Raw genomic sequence first — 22,132 nt, 5'->3', positions numbered from 1 at the left:
CCCTTTTTGCTATCGGAAACGATGCCACGCTTCAATCCACACACAATACTGCAGGAAACGTGGTTACGGAGGAAAAGAAATTCTAAAGGTTCCTTAAAAGGCAATCGCAAAATAGGAAAGAAATAATTCATCCAGATCCCAAGTATCAGATAAACGTGCTGGAAGTGTAAACCTCTGAATAGCTATTTCGTGGCCACTGGCCTTGTTGTTTGCTACAGTAAAACATTTACCTGTTCCATGATGCGACCACCATAACGTGTCCAAATGTTAATGGCCGTAAAGAGGATTCGATCCACTGGACAGGAGTTTGCATTCTAGAAAGAAAAAAAATATTCCCCATACAGTTAATAAGCACATCTCTTGATTCAATTTTAAAAAAGAAAATCTTCAGTCATTAATGCAGTAAGCATTAAATTAATGTGGTAGTCATTCTAACAGCTATAGGTCTTTAAATATATAAAGCACTTATATTTTAAGTGCTGACTTACCTGGTTTACAAACAACCTACTGCATCAGAGAAAAACTGCATCTTTAGAAAAGCATTTATTACGCTGAAGTCATTTAATTATTATTCAATTGCCAAAGCAATATCAAAGTTCTTCCAAACACTGCCTTGAAACAGTGATCATGTTTTAGGGCATTTACTTTCTTTTGGACAAATGAGCAACTGGAAACGGCTTACAAATATATTCAGTAAGAGTGATTTTTTTAAAAAATTATTTATTTGATTGCCACTGGTACTGCTGCACGCACAGTAAGTTTTGTTGCAATTCTCACCCTGGATTATGGTTATGGGAACTACACAGTTAGGTGGCAAGGAACTCTGATTAAAAACTGAATTCAGAGAAAACTGCCGATTTTAGTAGTCAGTAAACTTTTCCGTGTTTAAATGTTCACTGCTGCAACAGACCCTCATCTAATGGCCACAACACAGAATTCAACAAGAGATAGATATACAGAGAAATATACCCCCACACAGAGAGAAAACCAGTATTACTGGTGTCTTGAGTAAAAGAATTTTAGATGCCTAGAAACACTTGCTTGTGACACTACAACTTTCAGAAAACAGAACAGATCAGGTTGGCTACAAGCAAAACAGATCCACATTTCACAAACACGAATCCTGCCAAATACAGCAGTAACACAAGTCCGTGGTTAAAAAGCTTAAGAAAGCAAATATAATATTACAGTGTTTTGTTCTCATTACAGCAGAACAGCGCGATAAGAGGGAAGAGAGCAGAGCTCACCAGAAGGCCACAGGCCATCAGGGACAAACCAGCTCACCTTAGACCACTCCACGATGCAGTCCAAGCAGAAGTAATGGGAACAGTTCTCAGGAGTCCCCACAATCTGACCTCGAAACGTGTTGAGGCAAATGGGACAGCTTTCACCTTCCTCATCAGAGGAAGAGCTCAGTCCGTTTATAAGTGACTCGAATTTCAGAGAAGTGGTCATTTTCCCCACAGCGGCCCCAATTTCTTCATCCTCTTCTACATCATGGTCTTCACAACCTTAAAAAGCAAGAGATGAAAAACAATTCGTGTGCTGCAGGGCTTCAGCAGCAAGGGCAGAGGGAGCGGGCAGGATGGGGGTACCAGTTCACAGAAAATTCCAAGTAACATTTTACGGGGCTGCAAGGGCGAAGTACAGCCTCCCCAGTTCGAGGCGATAATTTCTGCTGTTTTCTTTTTTCCTAAATCCCTTCACTAAAAAGCAATGGATTACTCTGGCAAAAAATAAAGCCTGATAACGTCACTAGTCTTGCAAGAGATTAAAAGGACAGACAGCAGAAAAACAACAGATTATCAAAACAACAAAAGAGTAGGATGTGTCAGGCTACCACTGAACACCGAAGTTAAAAAATAAAGTTATAATAAAGTTATCGTGTATCCAACTTTATTTTTTTTAGACACTTCAGAGGACAAGAAGCAGCAATACGCTCACCTGCAAAAGAGCAGATTAAAAATTTCACCAGTAAATCATGATTTTGAGAGTCAAGAGGTCTGGGTGTCTAGCTGCAGATTACTTGAAGAAGCTTGGTTTTGGGTAAAATTAATTTTAAATGCTCAGACCACATTGTTGAAAGGTGATTTTATTTTTAATACAAAATACAGAGATACGTGTGAGCCCTTCCCTGAAACCTGTGAATTAAGTTAACACTTTCAAGAAGCAGTGAAATGTTACCTAAAAAACATTCTCACTTTTTGATTTTTTTTTTTATTTGTTTGGGTTTTTTTGTTTGTTTGGGGTTTTTTGTTTGTTGGTTTGGGGGGTGGGGGGGTGGTGGCAGCTGTTGTTATTTTGCTGACACTTTTCTAATAATGAAAATGGGGCCCCTTGTCTTTTATCTTTTCTATGGCAGTCTCCTGTCTGGACATAGCAAAGAATACTCTAAATGATGGATTAGTAAAGCTTTTTGGCACCTGGTGTAAATTCTTTAGTCTGTGTTCAAATCAGTCTAACTAGTAACTTGGAAAACTGCTCTTGCCTTCCCAACAAGCTCTGATGTAATAAAACCCCCTCTATTTTTGTCTATCCAAATAATAATTTCAGCGCAGCAGTTTCAGCAGTACATGGACCTACACAGCATGTTTTCAGTAAAATTAACAGATCCAAGTAACATCCACATTCCTTTTTCAAAGGAAAATTAGCTGAGCCTTCTTCCCTTCTCCCTAGGCTTAACAGCAATAATAATTCATTTCCAAAACTCCCCATCACAACATTTACTTTAGAGCCCCGTGCCAAAGCAAACCAAACAGTGTGCTTTTCTAAGTGAAAAAAAATAGCATGAGCCATTGCTGCAGTTTTGACTTTTTTCTACTCATGCTGGGGCAAAGTTCACTCCTACTGACTGTAACAATACCCCTTTGGCTAGTAGACAGCCTTCAAACACACAAATGCTTTAAAAATTTAGAAACTGGGGAATATTACTCATTTGTTTATTACTGTAGGATCTGGGCATCAACCTGACACAGCAGCATCTGTGGATTTACACTTCATGGTTAATTTCTGCAGGAAAAACTTTCATTCCACTCTTCCTCCAGCTATTAAAAAAATGCCTCTTAACGCACATTAACAGACCCACCTTCTAATTCTTCATCTTCACTTTCTTCCTTGACCTCCTCACCTCCCTCTTCCTCAGTGTCATCTTCTTCCTCACTTCCGTTATCATCTTCTGAATCATCACTATTTCCACCACTGCTTTCTGGAAAAAGGGAAAGGAAATAACTATTTGATGCAGACAGACAGGCAGAACAGTGAAGGATGCACCAGAACTCCTGCTCGGGATGTTCTACATGGAGCAAAACCCTAGATTTCCTCAGTGGTATCACAGCTGCCTGTTCTGCGAAACTAAAGGTAGGCACATCAGCTGTTTGATGCAAAGAATTTAGGAAGCAAATAAAAAAAATTTCTCAGGGAAAAAGAAATAAAAGGTCACAAATATATATTTACTTCTCTTTGGAGGTTAAACCAATAGGTTCTCCAACCTAGAATCAGAAACGTGCACATGCAGAGAGGCTGTGTTTACCTGTATCGCTGAGAAGCACGAGACCATGTCTTTTGCCCTTGGTTAGGGAAGCATTCTTGTTTATCAGTTCATCCTGGCTGTCATCATCATCATCCATGGCAGGACATTGGAAATCCGCTCCCTGCAAGAAGGCAAGACGTCAGTGAGGCAGTGCACCACCTAGACAAGCAGAGCAGGCATCAGCCTGGCAAAGAGCATCCAGCGCATCTGCAGAGCCGTGAACAGCAGAAGGGACATGGCTCTCCAGCAAAGGCTCCTCACACCGTTGAGTAGTTTTCCCAGTTTCAAGTCGGAGGCAGCTACAGGTAAGCAGTTACCATTACATGACATTTCACATCCCTAACCAGCTGCTTGCGACACTCAGTTTAGGTGAAAGATTCAGCTTTATCTTGGGCTCCTGAACAACCGAAAAAGGTATAACCAGAATTCCCCACTGAAAATAGGAATAGAAAACCCACAAACACCAAAACACCATCCTGTGGGCCAGCGATAAAATGCAAAACTGAAAGGGCCCAGATGCCCTTTGGACAAGGCCTAACAAGCCGACAATATGCGTTTCAAATCAAAATACTGCATCTTGCTCAATTGCAAAGTAACAAGAAGAAAGATTACATTTTTAAGGTCTTTTTAAAAAAAGGCCTTTTCACAGCTCTGTCATGAAATAGAGGTTTCAGACCTCATAACCATTATTCCTCAGAAAGGAGGAGACTTGATTCAGTGCGTATTAATGCAATCACATTAATTGCTGTGCATTAGCACAGACTGGCAATAAAACTGACAGATACTGAGAGGTATCTCACGATCCAAATTCATAGTGACAATGAAACCAGAACTTTTAATACATAATGCTACAAAGCATTAAGAAAAACAGATCCCTGCAAGCTTCTCTAAGCAATTCATGGAAAAATATAATTAATTGACACTTAGAAAGCGAGATATCATAACTCAAAAATAATAATAAAAAAAGATTCTTCTACAAATGTGGCAAAGAAGTTTCGATCGGGTGCTCTTCTCCCACTCCCCCTGCTCCACATTACATACCTTGCATATTAAAAGAATTTTTGGAACAAAACACGATGTTTTATTCAAGTGCTCTTGATCCGTATCTTTACTTGCACACTCCCTTTTTGAGCCACGTAGCACAGCTCTGCACTTAAGAGCCTTAAAAATGTAGGCTTTGATAAACCAGACTAAACTGCAAATGGAATCTTTGGTGCTCAGAGGGGGAAAAAAAAAAAAAAAAAAAGAGAGAGAAAAAAGATCGAGCTTCAACACAACCAAGTTCTCAGTAAAGATTTCTCCTAACGTTGGCAAGAATATTTCCCAAATAAAGGTTTAAACTTGTAGCTAAATTTGTGGCTATAAACAGCAGCGTGTTTCAAAACAATTTATGTTGGCCGAAAACACGCAGACTCATCAAAAGCCAGTCACTCCATGATGTAACTGAAGAAAAAAAAAAAAAAAAGGGAAGAAACACTAAGAATTCTTTAAGTTTCAGCAGTGCGTACGTATGAATTATTCAAACTGAAACTCAATTATATAATAGCCTCGCAAAAGCTAAGTTAGCCACAGCAATGCAAAATTCAAGGCGAGGATGCGTAAAAGGGCAGAGACTGGCAGCACCAGTCCTGCAGCAGGGCAGTGGCTGGTGTATTTATTATGTACGTAGCAGGAATTTACACAGTGTATTTAGATTTTCTGCAGAGCCTGTATCACTCCTCCATCGGCAGGCTGGGGGAACACTGGCACTGCCAGGCTGCTGAGGGTGACAGAGGCCAACCAAAGCCACCGCAGGGGCAAAACAGTGGACAAGCCCCCACTTTGTCAGCGGTGACCTTCGTTCCCCTGCTCCCTAGTTCTCCTTAAAGCAAACAATAAGCACAGCGAGGAGAGGATCTTTTTATTTTTAAAAGTGATTCCCCACAAACCACAGTTCTGACCAACACACACTTCACTCCGTTTCTTCACTGCTGTGGAATAAAACAACTACCCATGTTATCTGCGCCCTGCTACCCCACGGAAAGATATCCTTTCAGCATGCAGGCAAACAAATCAGCACTTGTGACTTGACAATCTAAACTGACATATTTATGCTGCAAATGCAAGCTTGTACTTTGCTCGGAGGCAAAACTCGGAGTTAAGGAATATCTGGTACTGCAGCAAACAATCAAGTCTTCAAATCCTGTCAAGTTAAAAAAAAAAAAGTCTGTTTTGTGGCTAGCTGGGAGTAGACAAGGAGACAGCAAGCAAGATGAAGTGAATTTGAGATTTTAAGCACATCACAAATCTTACTTTACAAATGACAAACTGGGCAGCTGCTCTTCAGGAAAAAAAAAAAAAAAAAGAGGAAAGCAAAATCAACTGCACACCTAATATGGGAGCTTGTTCTATTTTTTTTGTTTAAGAACAATAAGCAACATTTCCAAGTTTGGGTGTCTTTTTTTTTCTTAGAGGAGACATTACAAATACATTACCACTGTGAAACACAAACACACCCATGTTTGTGTGAAACACTCAAGGAAAGTCCAGATTTCATTCCAGCACTCACCACATCAGAATTTTTCTAACCCCCTCCCCAAGCTGGAACTGGCAGATATAAAATAGATAGGAAGCATTTTTATTATTATTATTATTATCATGTAAACCCAGAAGTCTGGTTAAGAAGGAGATTGTAGTCATTCCTCTGAGGCAAACCTTAACTACACACTTCTGTAACATGAAAGCAGACTGCTAAAAAGCACCAGTTATGCCTGAAGGCCACGGGACTGAGACAACTACAGCTGCTTTCAGTTCTGGGGGTGCCAAGGACCTGCCCCCACCGCTGTACCTGACCCCTTGCTGCTGGCTCACTCGGAACACCCCACGGTGTACGGCACTCCACGTACAGCCCTCTCTCATCCACTGGTCCCCTCTCTCCTGCATCCCACTGAAGACACTATTCAGGATGCGTTCCCAGCTGGCAGCTCACAAACAGAGGCAGGGTGACCTGGCCGGAGATCCCTGTCCGTGCCTTTGGACCCAGTACCACTAAGGTGAGGCATCACCGCGTACAGCCAAACCCATCTCCACTCCCGGGGAGGGCCAGCACTTGCTTCGCAGTCTGTGCCCAGCACATCCAGCACCTGAATGACAGGCTGCACACTAGGTCTGCTAAAGGCAGCCAGCCACTGCATCCTTGCTTAACATCCCCATTTTCAAACTCTTATTCAGAAGAACCTCATCTTTTAATGCAGCATTAAACCGCCAAAACAAGTGTGTGACAGGTGTTTGAGCACTTTACATGTAGCAGCACTTCTCCCCAGCCCCAGGTTCCCTTCACAAAGGCACAACCTCGCTACGGCCAAGTCAGGTTTGCACCGAGCACTGCACGCCTTCTGCTGCGGTATAAATTGTAAGCCTGGGCTTTGCTATTAAGACAGATTACATTTTTACATCGAGCTGCCTTCAGTCACTTTAACTCTACAATCAAGTAAGAATGACAAATACTTTCTTCACGCCGTACTAGCAATAGGATTTTCTGTTTGCTTTTACAGAGAAGATTAAGCGTTTCCTCCAGAACTAGGGCTCATCAAACAAGCACTTCAGTAAGCATTTAGGTTTTTGAACTAAAATCCTTATGCATCACCACAAATCAGTATTTCAGCGTACTCCGAGTATGTTCCAGCTAGAAGGCAAGTGCAGGTTTCTAACTACCAGAGGAGCCACGGTCTGCAAGACACACTCAAACTCCATCTCAGTCTGACACGAAGCCGACAGAGCTGCCTACAACAGCGAGCGACTCTCCCAGTCTGGATTCTCCCAGTCCCAGAACAATTTCCTCCATCACCAGTTTCCTACAGTAGTTTCTAGTTTTTAGAAACAGAAGAGCTACCAGACAAGGCACCGACTTCAATCTGCTCGGGTAACATTCAGGATTATACACAGGCAAAGAAAACAAGTCAGATGGACTTTCTCACAGGGTGGTTTTGAATACTGATCTAATTTCATGGGCAATTATTGAGCAGTCATGTTCCACAGAGCACTTACAACTAAATTTAAGTCTACTAAATATTCAAACACATGAGCTTTCAGTTCTCTTTGGCACATCTGCGTTATTTGTTGGTCTGTTGTTTTTTCGGTTTTAGGGTTTTTTTGTTGGGGGGGTGGGGGTAGTGTGTGTTTGTTTGTTGGTGGTGGGGTTTTTTTCCAAATTGACCAAACAACTCCATTCCCTCTGGAAAACCAGCATCACACATCAGAAAGCATTCAGCTTTCTTTCCAATTTCATATGCTACATTGAAAGAAAAGAAAGTAAGAGCTGAAAAATCATGGTTGTATCCACTTGGAAATCATGTGGATATGATGTGTGGTGTCTACCATCACGACATTCCAAAGGTAAATAAGAGGAACTAGGCAAGGAAAGTATTCAGATTAGTGAGAGACTCCTACAGCCCAGAGCCACACAGTGCCAATCTAGCACACATAGGGAGCTTTATAAAAGTCTTCTAAATCTAAATTTAGAACCAACTTTCCCCTGCTTTAAGTTACAAGAAGATTAACTCTTAAATACCAGCATCAGAACTGCCCATGCAAAAGTTTAAACAATGGAAGCGTCTAAGAACCTCACAGATAAGGCACCAAAACTTAATCCCAGGGTAGGTGAGGAAGCGCTTATCTTTTCCCCCATCCTGGCCCTGCCCTAAATTTAGCCATCCTAAATTCCAGGACCAAAACCGTCCACCAAAGCTTCCCCAGGAGCTGACAGTGCACTCTTCAGGGAGTTTGTAATGCAGACAAAGCAATGCACGGGCTTTGCAAAGGCACTTTTGAAGTGCAGCATCCCACCCAGAGGAGCAGCCGGGCGTTTCGTACCTCTGCATTCAAAGCAGCAGCCAAGCTCTATGCAATTCCCAGCCTCCAACTCCCTGAAGACACTGGCTCCGTTTCCAGCTGTGAACCTCCAACTCTCTCATGCTGAACATCTTCCTCTTTAACAGGTTTCTTTTCTTAGGAAGAACCACCCTTACTGGCAAGATCCCTTTCAGCATCAGCTTTTCACATCTTTCACATTTTTAACTTCAGCTTTCCTCGCTGTTTATGGGCATGGCTGGGGAGTGGGGAGGAGGAAATTCCAAACAAAACCACCCCAAACACCTCCTGCACTTTTATGACTTTTATGTGCATCACCATAACAAAAGGTACCAAGACCTAATGACCTTCAAGAAAGGAAATAACACAGCAAACACCTCAGCAACGCATCCATGCCACAACCAGCTGGAAAACCAGTAACTAAAACTACAAAAAACTCAAAAACCTCACCCACCCCACTGGTGCCGAACACGGGGCGCAGAATGCAGGCCACCAGCCGCAGTTTAAAAGCCTGACAGTGAGCACAGCCACCTCAGGGCAAAGTTTTTAACGTTTTTACAAGCTAAACAAAAAAAAAAGCTGGCAGGAAGGCCTCGTTCCTCGTTCAGGCTGTTAGCCTGAAGCCCCATCGCTGCTCTCCAGACGGGAGCCCCACCGGCCTCCCAGCAGGAGGCAGGAACGGCTTCCCCAAGCGCCCCCAGGCCCGCACCGCCGCGGGGAGGGGGCCGGGGGCGCCACAAGCATTTGGGGTGTATTGACTAAACCGTCTCCGCAGCAGCCGCGGAGCCGCCGGCCGCCCCCCACCCGCCCCAGGCCCCGCGGAGCGCTGCCCCAGGCGGCCCGGCGCTGAGGCCCCCGCCGCTCCGCCCTTCTTGCTGACTGCCGGCCGGCAGGTGAGACATCGTAAATAAGGAGACTGCTAAGAATAAAGTTAAATAAACATAAACAATACCGAGAGCGGCAGAGAAGCTTCCTTCCAGAGGTACTCCGGGCCGGCGGCAACGTCCCGGGCTCTGCTGGTCCCGGACCCCGGCACCCTCCGCCCAAGCCGGCCCCAGCGACCGACGCCGGCAGCCGCCTCGTCCCGGCGCACTCACGGGAAGGGGCCCAACGGCTCACATCACCGGGCCGGCGCAACGCCTTCCGCGGCCGGAAGCCCCCTCGCTCCGGAAGTGCTACGAGAAAACTTCCGGGTCACAGCGGCGCCGGCAGAGGCGCCCGCGGGGCTGAACCACTGGGCGGGAGCGAGGCGCTGGGCTGAACCATTGGGGACGGGGCGGGGGGAGGGCGGCGGCCTCGGGGCCGTCCCGCAGCGCGGCTCGGGCGGGCGGGCGGTACTCCCAGAGGGCGACGCTCGTTAATTGCCGCCCGCCGGGGGGAGCCCAGGGGAACGCTCCCGCCGCACGGCAGCGCGAGCACGGCGTGGGAGGGTCGGCTCCGGCTTCGCCCCGCCTGGACCGGGCGCCAGCCCCAGCGCCCGCCCGCCGGCTGGCAGTCCCCGTCTGCCGCTCCGCCGGTTCCCGGGCACCGGCCGCTCCCGCGGGGCCGGGGGGCACAGCGGGGCCTCTCCCGGGAAACGCCGGAGCTGGGCAGGCCTGGCGCCCGCCCCGCTGCTGCCGGCCCCTGGCGGCCCTGGGGCTGCGCCCGCCGGCCTGCGGGGCCCGGGGGGGCCCTGAGGGGGCCGAGGGGCCGCGGCCTCGCCACGCCTCCTCTGGAGACAGTTTGGGGTCTGTTTGGGGAGAGGATCTGCTTAAAAAGATGAGATCCGTTTGGAAAGGCAGGATCCGTTTGGAAAGATGAGATCTGTTTGGAAAGACAGGATCTATTGGAAAGGATGAGATCTGTTTTGAAAAGACAGAATCCATTTATAAAGATGAGACCTATTTGAAAAGAGGAGATCTGTTTGAAAATATGAGATCTGTTTGGAAAAGAGATCTGTTTGGAAAGACAGGATCTGTTGATGAGATCTGTTTGAAAAGAGGAAATCCATTTGAAAAGACAGGATCTGTTTGGAAAGAGATGTTTTGAAAAGACAAGATCTGCTTGAAAAGATAAGATCTATTTGAAAAGATGAGATCTGTTTTGGAAAGACAATCTGTTTGAAAAGACAGGATCTGTTTTGAAAAGACAGGATCTGCTTGGAAAGATGGTCTGTTTGGAGAGGCGAGATCTGTTTGAAAAGACGGGATCTGCTTGGAAAGACAGGGTCTGTTTGGAGAGGCGAGATCTGCTTTGAAAAGACAGGATCTGCTTAGGAAAGACAGGGTCTGTTTGGAGAGGCGAGATCTGCTTTGAAAAGACAGGATCTGCTTAGGAAAGACAGGGTCTGTTTGGAGAGGCGAGATCTGCTTTGAAAAGACGGGATCTGCTTAGGAAAGACAGGGTCTGTTTGGAGAGGCGAGATCTGTTTGAAAAGACGGGATCTGCTTGGAAAGACAGGGTCTGTTTGGAGAGGCGAGATCTGCTTTGAAAAGACGGGATCTGCTTAGGAAAGACAGGGTCTGTTTGGAGAGGCGAGATCTGCTTTGAAAAGACGGGATCTGCTTAGGAAAGACAGGGTCTGTTTGGAGAGGCGAGATCTGCTTTGAAAAGACGGGATCTGCTTAGGAAAGACAGGGTCTGTTTGGAGAGGCGAGATCTGCTTTGAAAAGACGGGATCTGCTTAGGAAAGACAGGGTCTGTTTGGAGAGGCGAGATCTGCTTTGAAAAGACGGGATCTGCTTAGGAAAGACAGGGTCTGTTTGGAGAGGCGAGATCTGCTTTGAAAAGACGGGATCTGCTTAGGAAAGACAGGGTCTGTTTGGAGAGGCGAGATCTGCTTTGAAAAGACGGGATCTGCTTAGGAAAGACAGGGTCTGTTTGGAGAGGCGAGATCTGCTTTGAAAAGACGGGATCTGCTTAGGAAAGACAGGGTCTGTTTGGAGAGGCGAGATCTGCTTTGAAAAGACGGGATCTGCTTAGGAAAGACAGGGTCTGTTTGGAGAGGCGAGATCTGCTTTGAAAAGACGGGATCTGCTTAGGAAAGACAGGGTCTGTTTGGAGAGGCGAGATCTGCTTTGAAAAGACGGGATCTGCTTAGGAAAGACAGGGTCTGTTTGGAGAGGCGAGATCTGCTTTGAAAAGACGGGATCTGCTTAGGAAAGACAGGGTCTGTTTGGAGAGGCGAGATCTGCTTTGAAAAGACGGGATCTGCTTAGGAAAGACAGGGTCTGTTTGGAGAGGCGAGATCTGCTTTGAAAAGACGGGATCTGCTTAGGAAAGACAGGGTCTGTTTGGAGAGGCGAGATCTGCTTTGAAAAGACGGGATCTGCTTAGGAAAGACAGGGTCTGTTTGGAGAGGCGAGATCTGCTTTGAAAAGACGGGATCTGCTTAGGAAAGACAGGGTCTGTTTGGAGAGGCGAGATCTGCTTTGAAAAGACGGGATCTGCTTAGGAAAGACAGGGTCTGTTTGGAGAGGCGAGATCTGCTTTGAAAAGACGGGATCTGCTTAGGAAAGACAGGGTCTGTTTGGAGAGGCGAGATCTGCTTTGAAAAGACGGGATCTGCTTAGGAAAGACAGGGTCTGTTTGGAGAGGCGAGATCTGCTTTGAAAAGACGGGATCTGCTTAGGAAAGACAGGGTCTGTTTGGAGAGGCGAGATCTGCTTTGAAAAGACGGGATCTGCTTAGGAAAGACAGGGTCTGTTTGGAGAGGCGAGATCTGCTTTGAAAAGACGGGATCTGCTTAGGAAAGACAGGGTCTGTTTGGAGAGGCGAGATCTGCTTTGAAAAGACGGGATCTGCTTAGGAAAGACAGGGTCTGTTTGGAGAGGCGAGATCTGCTTTGAAAAGACGGGATCTGCTTAGGAAAGACAGGGTCTGTTTGGAGAGGCGAGATCTGCTTTGAAAAGACGGGATCTGCTTAGGAAAGACAGGGTCTGTTTGGAGAGGCGAGATCTGCTTTGAAAAGACGGGATCTGCTTAGGAAAGACAGGGTCTGTTTGGAGAGGCGAGATCTGCTTTGAAAAGACGGGATCTGCTTAGGAAAGACAGGGTCTGTTTGGAGAGGCGAGATCTGCTTTGAAAAGACGGGATCTGCTTAGGAAAGACAGGGTCTGTTTGGAGAGGCGAGATCTGCTTTGAAAAGACGGGATCTGCTTAGGAAAGACAGGGTCTGTTTGGAAAGAGGGGGTCTGCTGTTCATTTTTAGTTGCAGGTTAATTGATAGGCAGTCACCGGCCGCGGGGCTGGGGGCACGTCCCCCCGCCGGCACAGCCCCTGCTGCATGAGGAGGCCGGGGGGCAGCCCCTGGCACCCCGCTCTCCTGGCTCTCCCGGCTCTGGCAGCGCCAGGCCTGGAGCTGGCTGGGAACAAAGGGAAGAGCTGTGGGGCTGGGGTGAGCGGGGGCTCTCCCCGGGGCAGCACCGGCCGTGTCAGCAGGACATTTCATCCTGGAGATTAAGGGCTGAGCCACGGGCTGGGTGGGAGCTGGCGGGGGAGCGGGGGCTGAGGGCAGACAGCACCCACCAGCGCTGCAGCCAAGCCCCCGGCCCGGCGCCTCGCCAGGGCGATGGCAGAGCATCCCCTGAGCCAAGGCAAGGGGCTCAGCCTTCATTTAAAGACACCAAAGATGGAACCCCCGGAGCCCGTCAGCCCCCGTGCTGGGGCTGTGCCCACCGCTGCCCAGCTGGCCGCCCTCCAGCCCCGCTCCGCGCTGGCCGGTTTAATGCGGTGCCCAGGGAGGTCCCAGCAACGTGCAGGGCTCGGCTGTGCAGGCAGCCAGCTGTGCAAGCACCGCTCCCAAACACACTGCTTCCCTGTGCACTTACAGGCAGGAGAAGAAGGATTTTATTTATTTACCTGTTTTCTAAATAAAGCTCAAAATGTAAGGCACCGCCTGGAAGAAGAGAGAAGGGACTTGGCGGAGCACAGCAGCCAACGGCACGCGTGCCCTGTGCCCCGTGCAGCAGCCCGGCAGAAGCAGCAGGGCCGGCCCGGAGGTGTCAGGGCAGTACCCGGCCATGTTACTTTGCACCAAATACCTATTTTGAAGCAAAGCGAGTATTTTCCATGGCTGTGCCTTGCTCTTTGTGTTGCTCAACCTGGAGGGCGCAGGGGCCAGTGTGCACTGCAGCCGACTGCTCCAATCTGAGTGCGAGCCCTGTGCTGGGGAAGATGTAAAATACGTGACTTTTTCCCTACGGCTGCTGGGTGAAAACAAAAAACCACACACAGCACACACACAAACGACAACAGAGGCTGTCTTTGTGCAGGCTGTCACACAGAACAGGGGCTGTCCCCCCCTCCCCCCTAGCAGTGGGAGAGCAGAGCCATAGATAGGCGCTCCAGCAAAACACGTAGGGAAATCCTTTCGGTGGGGAATTGCCACCAGCTCTCACGCAGCCCACGCTGGGTTTTGCTTCTAAGTCTTGCGCCACACCTTGCAGGAAGAGCACCAGATTGCAACACACCCGTCGGAGCCATGACAGCTGGTGCCAAGGAGGTTTCCACAAGGGATGCAGAGCTTGTGTCTTGCTAGATGGCATGCATTGTCAGTTCTGCAGGGATGCGGTGTCTGGCTGCTCTGGTCCATGGCCACATTCACACCCAAAATGTTTTTTCCTGAACATCAGCAGTACCGATGAAGCGGGGCTCCCACCAAACGTGCCAGCTCCCCTGGTGCACCCTGGTTTCTGGTCTGTTTGTGGAAGGTGCGTGGCTTCGGGCAGATGGGATGCCTGACTCTGTGTGTCCCCAAACAAGGCTCTTCCCCTCCCCACGGGACAGCCCCGTGCCCACCCACAGAGCACCGTCTTTGGTGCTTGGCAAATCCTCCTTCAGGCACCCTAAAATTTTCAGCTTTTCAACCACTCGCTTGGCTGCCGGCTTGTAGTTAGATGGACATCAGCGAGCCAGTATGTTACCCTGAGAACATCCAGGAGGCCCTCAGCTGCCTGTTTGTGGAGGGAAGAGGTGTTACTGGAAGAAGACCCTCGGGGTGCCTGGGCCCTCACCCTGCCCAGAAGCCAGCACCGCTACCCTGGGGCACAGCTGGGGCCTTCCAGGCTGAGGGACCCCTTTGGTGTGAGGGTCCCATTTTGGCATGAGGGATCCCCTTTAGCGTAAGGGGACCTCCCCTCAGTGTGAGGGACCCCCTTTGGTGTCAGGGGACCCCTTTCTCTGGGAGGGACCCCCTTTAGCGTGAGGGGACCCCCTTCGGTGTGAGGGACCCCATTTGGTTTGAGGGGACCCCCTTCGCTGTGAGGGACCCCCTTTAGTGTGAGGGACCCTGTTTAGCATGAGGGGACCCCATTCGTTGTAAGGGACCCCCTTTAGTGTGAGGGGATCTCTTCACCGTGAGAACCCACCTGCGATGGCCGAAGGCACTGTGAGGGGCACAGGGCTTTTCCACACGGCCAGCCCGGCGGGAACAACGATAACCGCCTCCCCCAAAGCCCCTAACGCAGCAGGGTGCAGGGGAACACAGGGAGGGAAGGGAGGGTGTTGGGGGGGAAGGGAGCACGGCCGGTGGCACGCGCCGTTCCCGCCCGCGGCGCGCGCGGCGGCGGTTGGGCGGCGCGCGCGGCCTACGTGCGCCCCGACACTGCCCTGATGGCACGGCCCCGGCGGACCGTACCATGGGCCGAGCTGCGGCGGGGGCGGCCGCGGGGCGGGGGGGGGTGGGGGGAAAGGCGAGGGGAAGCGTGTGTGTATGGGGGGGGGCAACGGGGCTCTGTAGCGTGCGTGTGGGGGTCCCGCGGGTGGCGGCGGGCTAAAGGGGTGCTGCTGGCGGCTGCCGGTGTGAGGCGAAGCGGGGAGGGCGGGGAGAGGAGGGGGTCGGCAGGGCGGGGTGAGCGGGAGGCGGGCGGCGGTTCAACAGGTACAAATGGTTCCTCCCCGCAGCAGCGACGTGCAGAAGCGAACGCGCCGCGCCCGCCGCTGTCACTGCCGGGGGGGGGCCCGCCCCGCCCGGCCCGCCCGGCCGGGGACGGAGCCGCCATTGGATGCTGCCGTGCAGGGGCGGGGCCGGCGGGCGGGCGGGCGGCGTTGGTATTGGCGGGCGCGGAGGAGTGGGCGGGGCGAGGGGCCGCGGCGCGCGGCGTGGGCCGGGCCGGGGCAGAGCGAGAAGTTGGCGGCGGCGGCGGCGGCGGAGGGGGGAGCGCGGAGCTGCGGGAGCGCAGGTGAGCGGCGGCGGGGGACCTCCCCTGGCTGGCAGCGGCACGGGGAGGGGCGGGGGGGGCCTGTCCCGGGGGTGGGTGCCGCCGAGCTGCAGCGCTCCGTGCCGGGGCGCGCCGCGGAACGCGGGTACGGCGCGACCCCCCCCCCCCCTCCTTCCCTCACGCTGCCCGGTGTCTCCTGTGCTGCAGGTGGGCCCCGCCGCCCCCCCGTCACCCTCCAGGAGCAGGTGAGCCACTGACTAACGCACATTGTGCTCTCGGCGACTCCACTGTGCGTGTGACAGCGGCTAACCTGCTCCTCGGACATCGCTGGGCGGCCGCCTCGCCTCGCCTCCGGGGACCCGCGCCTCGCCGCCACGACGCGTGCCCTCCCCGCCTGCCAGGTGAGAGGCTCCGGCCTGCGGAGGAGCCAGTGGAGCCAGCCCGCCGTCCCACACGCCGCTCCTCTGCTCCTGGGGCCTTCCCGGCGGAGCCTGACAGGAGTTGAGGCAGCTCGCAGCCAGCCCGGGGGAGTGGAGGTGAGGGGAAGGGGCTGCGGTGCCAAGAGCCAGGGGTAAACTTGCAGGGGAGGGATGGCGTGCCCCCATCTCGCCTCCCCTGCTCTTCTCCAAAGGGAATAAGTGCTAGTGGACTCTGTACCAAGTTAAAGAGACGCTTCATCCCAGCCGGTGACGTCTTGATACCCAGTCAGTGACTAACTGAATGCTATTGCCAAGGGTGTGTTAACAGAAGAAACCGTGCCTGGTATTGCCCTGGATGAGTCACCTTTCAAGACTCTCTAGTCTGTTAAATGAAAAGCAGAAACGAGCCTCGTTTTCCTTTTTCATTGCCATTTTGTTTCCCATCCCACCCCTCACCTTTGCCCGCCGCTTTCTGCTTCTGGCACCAGGCTGGTGCCACACTGGCTGGGTGCTGGTGGAGCTGCCCCGCACAGTCATGCCATGGTGGCACACAGGGGACTCGGCTTCATGGCCTCGAGGAGCAGGAGGGCGAGCCGGGCAGGGACTGCTCCAGCTGCCCAGGGTGGCTGTCACTAGAAACGGAGGAAGTAACAAAGCAGATTGCTTCTCCTGCAAAGTTCTCTCTTGTGATTTTGGGGCTGGTCAAGAAGCTGTCTAGTTGAAAAGCGTTGTTTTTGAAGTGCAGTGTGGCTTTATCAGCAGCTTAAGCTGATAATAACCCACTAGCAGCTTGCTGAGGTTCCCTGAAAGGGCTCTGGTATTTTCCCTCTTGCTTGGGCTGCCCATGTGGAGCCTTAGACAATTGCAAAGGCTTGACCCGAATGAATCGGCAGTGCTCTGGTCAGTAAGTAGTTAATTGCACGGAAGGCAGAGCAATGTCCTCTGCAGGATAAAGTCTCTCACCGAGAAATTCTGCCGGTCCTTTTGCCTGTCCCTGTCTCTCCTGCCTGCTCTCACATGTCATTTCTCCCTCTGGGTCCTGGAGGAGCATCTGCTCTTCCACAAAGTTGCCTTCCCCTGTGTCCCGTGCCAACAGGATGAGTCCAGGGTGCTCAAACACGCTGGAAAGAGAGGGGAAATGCCTGAATGTACCAAAGCTGCTTTCATGCTTGTTCAGAAGCCAAATGGGCCTTTTTTTGGTGGTGGGGGTTGGAGGGGGACACAAGTTTGCACTTTCTTAGCCCTAGAAGGCTTTCCTCCTCCCTAGCTGCACCTACAGCATCTTCCCACTGCCGGTCCCAAGCAGGCACTTGGCGTAGCTGCATGAAGAGAGGGGAGAGAGGGAAACCTGGTGTAAAATACACCTGTGTGTGAATGTGTCTGTGCGCTGAAAGTGAAGCCCCGCAGTCCCCCATCACCCCCTTTCGTAGGTGACCGCTAGTGTAACAAACCTGTTCCTGAAAATGAAGGCGTTCTGTTTTTCTTTGAAGAAGTAGCCCTGCCTTTGGGACTGTGCTGCCCGATGACTAACCGCTGGAGATGCCACTGGCAGAAGCAGCTCTGCAGGTCACCCGGTGAGACTTGTCCCAGTTCCCATGAGCAGCACCATGGTATGAATGCTTCCGACTTCCCGCTACCTATGGAACCATCCTGTCCAGCTCCAGTAAGCAAAGGCAAGGGGTTGAAGTGAAGTTTGTTTGTTTTTGCCTTTTTTTTTTTGTGTCTCTCTCCAGTAAGCAGGGTGGGAGCATACAGCTCAATTCCTGTTTTTAACATTCTTGTGGCATGATTCAAAACTAACCTGCTGTGCTGTCACCTGAAGTATTCAATAAATAGTGCAAAACCAGCGTTTGGGTGCTTATTACTGTAATCCAGAGCGTCAGACCATCTGAAGAGGAGGGCTGTGCCTTCTCAGCGATGTGTCAGATGCACGTTGCATGCCCCATGCCTCCCATCTCTTATTTTGCCTCTGTAGCCAGTGAAGGTATCTTGGAGAGTGGAATGCTGTGACCTGGTTGTCCCTGAAGCAGAAAGCCCAGCATCAGTGCCTTTGCCCCTGCCCTAGCCCCAAAGCCTCAGCATGCTCCTGAGCAATGAGAAAATACACCAGGGTGAAGACACCCCTTAACTTCATGCTTTTCAGTAGTTAATGGACAGATTTGTAAGGTGATACTTAGCCGGGTAATGAGTAGTCAGGTACTAAAAGCCCTTGCTCAGAACTGATGCTGTAAGATTTCTGGGAGGAGACAGGGGTGTGCCTTACAGGAGGGGAAGAGGCTGAAAGTTGGGCACGTTAAGCTGAAGGGACTCTCTGTGCTCCTCAAAGATTTTGTTCTCTTGTTCCAGCGCTTCACAGAGGGAAGTGAGCAGGCCTAACGCTTCAAGCACCGCGCTAGGAAGCGCCTGTCGTGTTCTGTCTATAACGCGTGCCAGTGGCAGGTCCTACGTGGTGAGCCTCACCGAAGGAGCAAGCTGGCCTGTGAGGAATAGGAGTACATAAATTGTTTAAGAGGAAGTCAGTTAGTTAAATGCAAGCAGGGACTTATATAATACATCCTAAAAAAAAAAAAAGATTTCTGCTGGCAGGAGGTTCCATTGGGAGAGAAACTTGCTCATCCATAAACAAGAAAATTTCCCGGCCTCCTCTAGTGCTTTATGATTATTTTTGCTTCCAGGGCAAGGTAGAACGCACTCGGTCTTTACCCTGAGACAGAGAAAGGAAAATCATCGCAGGGAGAGCAGACACCGCTCCCTGCATGGACACACACGCCAGTTCAGATAGTTTCTCTTCTCCACCTGCAGCGAAGTACCCTCACAGGAGCTGTGGGCCCAGAAGCAAGCAGTAGAGCATCTGTACACCACTTGGGGAGCAAAACCCGCAGGCATTTTCTCCTCTAGTCATTCACACCTTTCCTTATGTAATGGTGCTGTAGCCTGCGCTTCCAAAGCTCTTTGCCAAATCCAGGGGCTGCGAGGCAGCACAAATGCTTCTCACGCTCTAGATGAAACGTAGGGGGGGAAGAAACCCAAACACTGAGGAACTCGTACGGATCCGTGACTGTGAATTGGGGATGCTTCAAGTGTCTGCAGCTGTGCTGCCCTTGAGAAATTGTACTGGCCTGGGGCCTGGCCCATGCCCTGATCACCATCTGCAGAGGGTGCCTGGCCTAACAAGCTGACACAGTCCAGGGTGGGTGGGTGAGAAGCTGGGAGCCATTTTTCTGATGCAATATTAAAAAAAAATAAATAAAAGAATCGGGTAGTGCAGAGAGAAGAGCCCTAGGGAGGCTGGAGGTGCTGAATTACTCTCCTGAATGGTGCCTGGTGCTGACAAAGCCTGGCAGGTAACTTGCAGATTTATTTTATTTAAAAAAAACCCACCACCAAGAAAAACCCAAAATGGTGGGACTGCTCACCAGTGAAAAACGGGTATATCCTTTGCTCTATGATTTTTGGGTGGCACTGGAGCTGGTGGTGAGAAGCATCTGAGGAGGGAGAAGCTGTGAAGCCCATTCCTGCCCACCACAGGGGAGGAAGCAGCTGCCCCACGGCACCCGAGGGACACAGGGATGCAGCTCCCCGCTCGCCCAGCCACAGCATCCTCGAGCCACCCGGTACGCTTGGATCCCTGCCTTGCCCGTGAGCCAGTTGTTCCCTCTCCAGTACGCGTCATATGCTGGGCTTTTGGTTCGTTTTTTAAGGGAAAAAACTATTTATTTATTTGCTTTGTTTTAATCTCATAACAATGAGTAATTCCTTCCTACCACTCTGTAGTGGCCTAGAAAAGGACAGCATCATCTCCACTGTAGCAAGAAGGCTTCTCCCAGGGCATAAAATTTTAATTAGGAACAATCACGCAGCCTTGAAATGGGAATTGCGAGCAGCAAAAAAGTCAAACCATCAATAAAATATTCAATGGCAGAAATGTATTATTGACACAGCCTTTAGAGCAGATAAAAGCGGAAAGGCGGGGGAGCCAGAGCCAGTATCAAACCTCACTCTGTTAAATAAGGCTCGGGGACCTGCACGCTCGCCCTGCCATTGCACGCCCCCCGTGCCAGCAGCAATATAGGTCACCCGTGGGTGGGGAGTTTCCTAAGGTAATAAATGAGTTTGATTAACGCCTCTCCCCCTGCTGTGGTGAGCACTACGGCAGGGGGAGAGGCGTTAATCAAAGTAATTTATTACCTTGTGAAACACCGCTTTGCAGCCTTTGCAGCGGCTGGGTGATGGCTTAGAGGGCACAAAATGAAAAAAAAAAATAAAAATTAAAAACCTGCAAAATGCCCCAGCCTTGAGCTGAAAAAACAGCCCCCCCAAAGCCCCAGCCACGATGCTCTCCTTAACCCTGTGCCTGATTCTCAGACCTCAGGGGGGGACACAGCCGAGTTATGCTGTCCCCCATCCCATGCAGCGGTTCCAAGTCCTGCATCCCAGCCAAGAGGCGTCACCTACAGGGCCAAATTCTGCTGTGATACATAATTTTTAAACTGATTTTTTTCCTCCCTCCAAGAAAGACTGGTGCTGGCTTGGCCTGTCAGATCAAGGCTGAACAGAAGTAACCCACAAAAAAAAAAAAAAAAAAAAAAAAAAAAGCGCAGGGCAAAAATCCCATGCGAAATCAAAGACTCAAATTAATTTTCTGCCCTGTTTTTCCCAGCGGGAGATGCTGTAAGTGATGACCCTTTTCTCTTCATTCCCATTTTGTAGAAGGCAAAGCTACAAATGTAGCCCCCAAAAAGGAAGGTGCCGTTTTTAACCTGCGCAGGTCAGTTTTTCAGGGCACGAGGAGGACTTCATGTAACATCCCAAAATTAGGCTATGGTCCAAGGCAGGTGGGTCTTCTGAACCCGCTTTTCAGGTGGTTTTCCCCTCAAGCAGCACCACAATACTCTTTACAACCTCCACCCCCCTCTGCTTCTCTTCTTAGCAAGGTGGGAGTCTCATTTTAAAAGCAAGAGAGTCCAAAAAATAAGCACACAGAGCCCCAAAAGCAAGCAAACGGGAAAAACGCCTTGATGCAGCTGCATGGAGCAAACGTCATTTTGACTCATTTTCTCTAAGATCCAGGATTTAGGCAGGGGAGGAAATAAACCAAAGCAAACCAAAAACACCTCCCACAAAAAAAGAAAAACCACCAAACCAAAAACACCAAACCAAAGAACCCCACAAGCCCCTGAGTCAAAAGCCAACTCAGAAATCGCCTCTCCCCGCGGCAGCCGCGCTCCCTCCAGCCGTCAACGGCGATGCAGCCGCTCTCCAGCGAAGCAAACTTTAATCATTCAGTATCACTTGACCAATCCGCTGAGCTGCAGTGGCACCTCTGAAAACCAGCTTTGAGGGGCACGTCCCCAGGGACCAGAGCCCAGGGGAGATGCTGATGGAGAGCAAGAGCCGGCCATCTCGCTTGCGGTCACCCCAGCGCAGACGGAGGGGCTCGAAGGTGAGCGTGAGGTTCCCCCTTACCTGCTCCCATCTGCAGCCCAGCGCCATCTCCTTCTCCTGCTGTCCTAAAATGCTCCAAGGTGCTGCTGTGCATTATTAAAAACGCTGCCATGTTTCATCCCAGACAGACGCCCTCTCACCGGAGACGAGCTTCATCCATGGGTTGTAAAGCGCTTTGTGATTTTTGGGGGGGCGGGGGGGGGGGCAGGAAATATGCAGCGTGTCTGTAAGATACATTTGGTCATAAAATACTTACAGCTTTAATTCGGCAAATGGAAAGAGATGGCTCGGAAACAAAAAGAGGCGGCCGCGGGGTGTGCAAACTGCTCGGACGTGCCTGTCGGGCACCGGCCCAGGAGCTGGCGGGGACGGCTCGCCCTGGGCCACAACAGCACGCTCACGCTCGCTTTGCTCAAATCCTTTCCCAAAGATTTATTGAAAATTGAAACCGCAGCACACAGGATTACATTCGTACGGGGAAAGCAGGGGTTTTATGGCGAATGCGGTGCCCAAGTCACATTTTTTTTTGCATACGACGCGTTGAAAACAGGCTTGGGGACCTCCTGGATAAATCATCCCCACCCCACACCGCTTTGGTTTTGCAATTAAAATACAAGGCGACCCACTGAGACAGAGGAACAAAACCCAAGAGCAACTACTGGCCATCAAGTAAAGAAAAAAAAAAAAAAAATAATCAGTGAAATGTCACCAAGAGTGTTTTGGTCCTGCTCCCTACCCATGCCACCACTGGG

General features: G+C 50.5%; 2 protein-coding genes across 2 annotated transcripts in view; one reads left to right on the top strand and one right to left on the bottom strand.

The window, feature by feature from the left end:
- PHRF1 (PHD and ring finger domains 1) overlaps positions 1–9,554 on the bottom strand; it is a 28,087-nt gene extending 18,533 nt beyond the window's left edge. The window contains exons 1-5 of the mRNA XM_056354153.1: positions 9,330–9,554; positions 3,530–3,650; positions 3,086–3,205; positions 1,285–1,511; positions 231–314 (exon numbers count right to left, since the gene is read on the bottom strand). Of these exons, the coding sequence (XP_056210128.1) occupies positions 231–314; positions 1,285–1,511; positions 3,086–3,205; positions 3,530–3,626 (528 nt within the window). The 5' untranslated portion in view covers positions 3,627–3,650; positions 9,330–9,554. The remainder of the gene's footprint in view (positions 1–230; positions 315–1,284; positions 1,512–3,085; positions 3,206–3,529; positions 3,651–9,329) is intronic.
- Positions 9,555–14,968: 5,414 nt separating this feature from the next.
- LOC130156215 (voltage-dependent calcium channel gamma-8 subunit-like) lies at positions 14,969–17,782 on the top strand. The gene is made up of 4 exons (XM_056354519.1): positions 14,969–14,989; positions 15,260–15,537; positions 15,724–15,917; positions 17,426–17,782. Exons 1-4 carry the CDS (start codon positions 14,969–14,971, stop codon positions 17,623–17,625), a joined length of 693 nt encoding a protein of 230 aa, XP_056210494.1. The 3' UTR covers positions 17,626–17,782.
- Positions 17,783–22,132: the final 4,350 nt, after the last annotated feature.

The sequence above is a fragment of the Falco biarmicus genome, chromosome 10 (genome assembly GCF_023638135.1).
Source record: "Falco biarmicus isolate bFalBia1 chromosome 10, bFalBia1.pri, whole genome shotgun sequence".
In the NCBI taxonomy this organism is placed as follows: Eukaryota; Metazoa; Chordata; class Aves; order Falconiformes; family Falconidae; genus Falco; species Falco biarmicus.
This window is presented reverse-complemented; position numbering and strand designations above follow the sequence as displayed.